Source organism: Cheilinus undulatus, linkage group 19 (assembly GCF_018320785.1).
Source record: "Cheilinus undulatus linkage group 19, ASM1832078v1, whole genome shotgun sequence".
In the NCBI taxonomy this organism is placed as follows: domain Eukaryota; kingdom Metazoa; phylum Chordata; class Actinopteri; order Labriformes; family Labridae; genus Cheilinus; species Cheilinus undulatus.
The window spans coordinates 38,858,260-38,865,594 of NC_054883.1; the positions used below are offsets into that span (position 1 = coordinate 38,858,260).

At 41.2% G+C, this 7,335-nt stretch overlaps 1 protein-coding gene across 1 annotated transcript in view; it reads right to left on the minus strand.

Annotated features, from left to right (window-relative positions):
- The window catches only part of cnksr2a (connector enhancer of kinase suppressor of Ras 2a), a 112,931-nt gene extending 105,865 nt beyond the window's left edge, over window positions 1-7,066 (minus strand). The window contains exon 1 of the mRNA XM_041813726.1: window positions 6,947-7,066. Coding sequence (XP_041669660.1) covers window positions 6,947-7,010 — 64 coding nt within the window. The 5' untranslated portion in view covers window positions 7,011-7,066. The remainder of the gene's footprint in view (window positions 1-6,946) is intronic.
- Window positions 7,067-7,335: the final 269 nt, after the last annotated feature.

The following is a 7,335-nucleotide window of genomic DNA, read 5'->3' on the forward strand; positions in this document are numbered from 1 at the left end:
CTTGTCACTTTGTTCCCATTCGCTCCCTAATCTTGCTCTTTTTTACTTATTAAACTCCAGCATGTCTGTGTAAAATGCACACAATGCAGATTTAGTCATACTGCCTCATTATCCCTATAAAAAAGAGAAGTGCACAGTGAACCCCAGTGCTGAAGCTAGAAAGCCCAGTGTTTCAGCTTCTTTTTCTCAGAGTAAAAGAGTTTTATAATGTTCACAAAGGCCTCTGGGTACAGACCCAATCAGCCTTGCTCTTGAATTATGCATGACTAAAATCCCTTATCTATTATCTCAACATATCACAAGCTTTAGTGTAAACAAAGCTCAATTACAGCACAGCTTTTCCTAAACACTCATTTAGGGCTTTCTTTCTGTGAGTATTTTAATTGATGTCATTTTCCTAAAGACTGTCTATTGTGGCTAATATCCCCTTAGCTCAGTTTGACAGTATTTAGGATGACATGAATTTAAGTCTTTAAGACTATTGTTGGTCTGAAAGGATGGCTGAGTTAGGCTAAATTCTGCCAGTGTTATCAAATCTTTTCTTTGGCAAAGCAGCAGGGAAGAGTAGAGGCTCAGGTCCACTTCAAAACTGACTGGCCACCCTGACAGCCCACCGCCAGAGTAACAGAATGCGTTATGGGTAGTTTACTTGTTAGTATGGAACTATCTGTATAAAGAGACTTGATAAACATTTTTGTTGAAGGTCAAACAACTACAATGAGATGGATAAAGATCACAAAGAGACAAAAGGGGAGACACTGATCACTCCTAAGAGGCTCAGAAAAACAACAAAGAGAAGCCTAATGACTTCTGAGGGACAGAAAATAAAACAAAGAGCAACAGAATTAACAATATTTGACTACAAAGAGACAAATTACAGCTATATACATATACTTAACATCCCAGGGACAAAATGATAACAAAGAGACAAATATTTAACATAAAAGAGACACCAAAAGACAACTCAGAAAATCCCACTAACAACATAAAAGACATGCAAAAGGATCAAAAGAAATGTGAAATGTATACAAACACAAGTATTAACCCCAATGGGACATCAAAGAGAAGTATGACTACAAAGAAACAAGTACTGAAGACTTGGAGACAACAAACAACCTCAAAGACATGAAAATTACTACAGAGGGGTGCAGAGAAACACAACCAGATGTTAAATAAACACAAATTATCTTACAGGGATGCAAAATGACCATAAAAAGATCAAAACAACTACAAAGAGACATCTGTCAATAAAAAAAAACACACAGAGGCATGAAACCATGCAGTGTCTGAAAAACTACAACGAGACATTAAATGTCCACAAAGATACAAAAGACAACAACAGATACATGACTGCAGAGAAAACTAATGGCAACAGATGGAGAAACATGAAAGACAACTTTAAAAACGTGAAATACACACAGAGGATCCCTCATTAACACAAAAATTACTACTATAAAGCAACAAGACGGTAAGAAACATACAATAGGCAAAAACCAATGGCCTAACAGAGACACATAATGAATGCAAAAAGGGGCAGAACAGCTACAAAGAGGAGCAACAGGGCGATAACAAGACAATTCAATGACAAGATCGAAAAACCTACAACATGCCGAAATACACAAAACCTAGAATAACTACAAAGATACACAAAATGACAGCATACAGGTGACTGTAGACATCACAAACTGAAACCCAGAAATCTGGGTGTTGTCATAGACTCAGACCTGAATTTTAAAGACTGCATAAAAACAAATACAAAGTCAGCGTATTATCACCTCAAGAATATTTCTAAGATTATAGGACTAATGTCACAGCAGGACCTTGAAAAACTTGTCCATGCATTTATCTTTAGTCGAGTTGACTACTGTAAGAGGATCTTCTCTGGCCTGCCTAAAAAGTCAATCAGACAGCTGCAGCTGATCCAGCACGCTGCTGCTTGAGTCCTCACTAAGACCAAGACAGTAGACCACATCAGTCCTGTTCTGAAGTCTCTACACTGGCTCCCTGCCTCTCAGAGAAAAGACTTTGAGGTCCTCCTGTTAGCTTATCAAGCACAGAATGGTTTAGGCCCAAAATACATCAGAGACTTTCTAGTCCAGTATGAACCATACAGACCGCTCAGGTCATCTGGTGCAGGTCTGCTCTGTGTCCCCAGAATCAGAACTAAACATGGAGACTCAGTGTTCAGTTTCTATGCTCCAGATATCTGGAACAAACTCCCAGAAAACATCAGGTCTGCTGAAAGTCTGAGCTCTTTTAAATCAAGGTTGAAGACAAAGCTGTTCATTGCTGCCTTTGGCTAAAAAAACTTTATCACTTTTTAAAGTTTCTATTTCAACTAAAACTCTGCACTGTAACTTTTACGTTAATATCTTTGTTTTTATCTTTTGTGGGCTTTATTTGCTGTTTTTATCCCTTTATACATTTTTCCTTTAAAATGTTTCTATTGTCTTTCTTTGTCCATTTGTCATTGTATTTTAATGTCCTGTGTGAAGCACTTTGAATTGCCTTGTTGCTGAAATGTGCTAAACAAAAAACTTGCCTTGCCATCAAAGATCTCACCTACATGCAAAATGACAACAAACTAATGAATAATGACCACAAAGAGAGACTTAACGACCACAGAGAAATGGAAAATGACTCTAAAGGGATGCCAAACCATGGCAAGAGTTTTATAATAAACACAAAGAAGCACGTTTCATTTTATGAATCTCTGTGTTAAACACACTGTTTTTGTGCTTTGCCCCCATTACTTCAGTATGTAGTTATCCACTACACTCCACCAGTTGTATTTATCTGTATTTCTCCTTCTCTCTGTGCTGCATCTCTGTCTGCTTTTATTTAGGAAAGTTTCACACCTGGATCATTTTGTAAAAGTTATTCTGAAACAAAGGGCCGTACCCCTTGGCTCAGTTCGTTTGGACATATGTGAACACAGCCACCGCGCTCTGTTTCAGAACAAAACAAGCGAGCCAAGATCACCTAGAACAGGTGGTCTCGGCTCGTCTCCATTCGAGCCCTGAAGCGGTTCGTTTACAGTGACCAAGAAACTGGAACAAATAACTGGTTGACTCATCACACTCCAATAAAGCAGCAGCAGCAGAAGTAATAAGGCCAGGCAATTTTTATTACATCTGATTATAAAATCACAGTAATAATAGTAATAAAAATCTGTGATCAAACTGGGTCCCCTTACCACTGTCACTGCTTGGGCCCTAATTAACATAGGAATAGAAATAGGCTAACATTTCTCACTGTCTGCATCTGACTGATCCTCAGAACATCAGAAAACCTGACACTGACTGGTTTAATAACATGTGTAAATCCTAGCACAGCCAACCAGGGGAATTTGTCCTTTTCAGCACTATAGCCTCCAATTTTGACAAGCTGTTCTCTAAAGTTCTGCTGTCAGAGGTGTAACAGTTCAAAGAGTGACCATGCTAACTGGTGACCTTTATATTTCAGAGCCTATGATTGCTAACCTGACACGCCAGATGGATGTGTTTCAAACATCCATCTGGAAAACCTTCCATATGCAGCATTTGGGAAAGGGCAGAGCTTTTAAAGAAAACTCAGAGGGTGATTGGATGAACATTCTGTCTGTCACATCTTTACGGGCCAATCAGAGCAACAAAACACATGACGTTGTTGCCGTTACTGAGGTGTGCACAGCTACCGAGGAATAAACTCCATATAGAACTGCATAATGTGAACCATGGCGACTATAGACATGTCAGTACATGAATTTTGTCGTTTCTGAAAAGAAAACAACTCACTGCTGTTCTTTGTTCTGCTTTTAACAAAGAAATGTCAATTTTTAATCAAACTAGCGCTTTAGCAGCATCCACGCTAAGGCCTCTTGTTGCTGCATACTTACGTCATGACTCTGCCGCGCCTGAAAGTACTGCCCCTCATAGCTGATTGGTCCTGTCACTTTCTAGCCAACCCAAACAGTTCAGATGGGAGCTTTGCAAGATGGCTTCACCAGTGAGAAACACGAAAAACTGGCGTATCCATCTGCTTTGCAAGGTTAACGACAGCAAGCATGTCTGCTGGACCTTCCCCTCCCATCATGAATGACATGAACGAGTAGGAATTATACTCAGTAATAATGTTTTATACCTGGACCAGTCAGTTTTATAAGAGCCAGCCCTGTTAAGGGAACAATGGGGGCTGTTTTTCATTTTTGAACCTCTTTTTTGTTTTTATAAATACAGCTTAGAATAAGGAGATGGCCTTTACTCCACACTGTTCACACACAGGCACACCTGCTGTTCAGAAGAAGAACAATGGTGTTTAACACCAGACATCCTGGAAAATAGTGATATATGGTTTATATGAATATATATATGATATATATAGTTTTGTTTTGTTTGAATGAATAATTTCACTAAAATAAATGCACATACACCAGTCATAGGTGAAAAGAATAAGAGCAGACATTCCTCGGGGACTGTCAGCTGCAGTCAGAGTAGAAGCAGGCATAAAACACAACCCCACTGGAGATGAAATTCATTATCAGAGAGGAGGATGTCAGACGCAGAAGGGGGGGAAATCCCTCTGACCCTCAGGCTATTGGCACCCTGTATGTTACTATGTGACGTGGTGTTAAATTGTATTCTCAGTGAACATTTCCTTTTTTAATTTTCATTAAGGAAAATCTGCTAAGCTGGTTTCTAATTTACAATGAAAAATTAACAGAGGCATTTATGAGTGCATGTGCTGTTGGCATTTGTCGCCACAACTGCAATCATATAAACTTGCAAAGCCGGTGGATACACCCATTTCCTTGTTTCTCACTGGTGAATCCATCTTGCAAAGCTCCCGTGTGGACCGTATAGGCCCGGTTAGAAAAATGGATTTGTTTCACACATCCATCTGGAAAACCTTCGATATACAGCATTTGGGAAAGGGCAGAGCCTTTGGGGAAAAAAGGAAAAAAAAAACTCGGTAGGGTGATTGGATGAACATTCTGTCACATCTTTTTGGGCCAATCAGAGCAACAAAACATGTGACGTCGTCGCCGCTACTGAGGTGCGTGTGCGCAGCTACCGAGGAATAAACTCCATAGAAAACTGCATAACGTGAACGACGGCTACTGTAGACACGTCAGTACATGACTTTTGTTGTTTTTGAAAAGAAAACAACTCACTGTTGTTCTCTGTTCTTCTTTTAAGGAGGAAATGTCGTCAAGTTCTGATAAAACTGGTGCTTTAGCAGCATCCACGCAAATGGCCTCTTGTTGCTGCTTGCTCACGTCACGACTCAGCCATGCCAGAAAGTACTGCCCCTTGTCACTGATTGGTCCTGTCACTTTCTGACCGGGCCCAAGCAGTTCAGACGAGAGCTTTGCAAGATGGATTCGCCAGTGGAAAAACCTGGAAACAGGCGTATCCATCTGCTTTGCAAGGTCAGGGGACCTCTGAGGCCAATATAAACTTTCTTAACCCTTTGCCTACTGAGCCAGTGTTTAATATGTCCAGAGTATTATTACTGTAACTCTGTCAAAGTTTGTCTGATCAGAAAAATTCCAACAGCGTTGGAAAGCTGAGAATGGCATGCTCACATATATGGCTCATTATGGTACTCGCAACCATGACATGGGCATTCATAGCAAAACACCAGAAGTATCGCGAGACTGCTACACAGATTCTCAACACTGTAACTCCTCCAAAGTTTGCTCAATCTAAAAATTCTAACACTGACAGAGAGCTGAGAATCTGTGCTTTCCGGCAATATATGATGTGTGCTATATATATTACGGTAATGTCGAACAGCACCGCGAAAACGGCAGCTTTGGCAGAAGATGAGTGAGAAAGGAGAGTGAAGGAAGAGAGTAAAAGGAGAGCGAGTGAGAGTGGTGTTTTGTTTTCAAAATAGCGTTAGATAGTGGCATTTGTGCGTGTCTGTCATGTGCAATAACAATATGTTACTGAGAATGTTGAGAATGCATTTTTCCACCTTTATTTGCACTAATTGTGGCCTATGTATATAGTTATCTTCTGCACTGTGTTTTGCACACCCAGAGTGCAAGACTCAAAAAATGACTGCTGATTGTTTTTATAACAACATTTCTTCTCATAAAAGCCATGAAAAACAAATCCGTGTTTTGTTTTTTTCTTATTTTAAACTGTTGACAATCCACATAACGTGCAATAATCATTAATCAGATGTTGAAAAGTCAAGTTTAAGTACTCCTGGGAAAAGGGACCAAAGCTCTCAGACTTAGGGCATTTCCTGACTATTTTACAGCCATAATAACAAAATATGTCCAAATCGCCATTTTTAGACTCAGTAGGTAAAGGGTTAAAGGAGTCAAATGTGACTTCTAAACAATATATCAATGTTGTGGATATATAAAACAATCTATCTGCTGTGCTGATAAATAGTAATTTTGCTCAAACTGCCCATCTCTACAGTGAACACAAGGAGACAAGAAATACCCTCAAAGACTGACTGCAAAGAGATGCTACATCTAGAGAGAGTTGTATGACCACACAGATGGAAAACAAAGGGAATATCACAATTAAGATAAACATAATAAAAATGACTTCAAAGGGAATAACAATGAAAGCTGATGGACACATACAGAAAACAAAATGAAGATTAGACACAGAAGAAACACCAAAACCTTCAAAAAGATAATTACTAACATTACATCTGCCATATTTATCCCCACCCACCCTCGTAAAAGTTTCGAGCCCCGCCCCTGCTCTCCGCCGTGAAGTTTGGCTCGCTCTCCACCTGTCACTCACTTATTGCATCATCACCCACGGATCATCAGGTGCCGGGGTGAAGCATCGGCACACACGCATACACCTCCCACGCAACATAACACCTCTGTCTCCCCTGCAATTAGCAGTCAGCGAGCGAGTGTGTGTTTATCTGCAGCCAGGTGTGTAATTCACGGCACATCTGTGAATGCGTGTGTTTCTGTATCCCATACCTTTCATCCAGTCCACCACCTGGCTCGTGCTCCATTTGCTCACTGGCTCCATCACCAGCGCCATCGAGGAAACTTTGCGCCGACTCTCCGTTGCGCGCGAGCGGTGTCGTAACCCCCAAAACAAAGCACAGGCAACCGGGCACAGCTCCCCCTCAAACCCTCCCTCCCTCCTCCCTCTGTCCCCCTACTTCCGCAGCCAGGTGACTCCTTCTCTCTTACACTATCCCGGTCTCGCTCCCCCGCCACTGGCTCAGTCCGGTGTCCGGTCCCGTTAACGCAGCGGACGCCTCAGTGCGGGACAGCCCGGAGTCCGGTACATTCCCCAGCTCGGTCCGCTGTCACATGTGTCTCCTCCTCCCAGTGCACCAGTTCGGTTCTGTGTTCCCGGT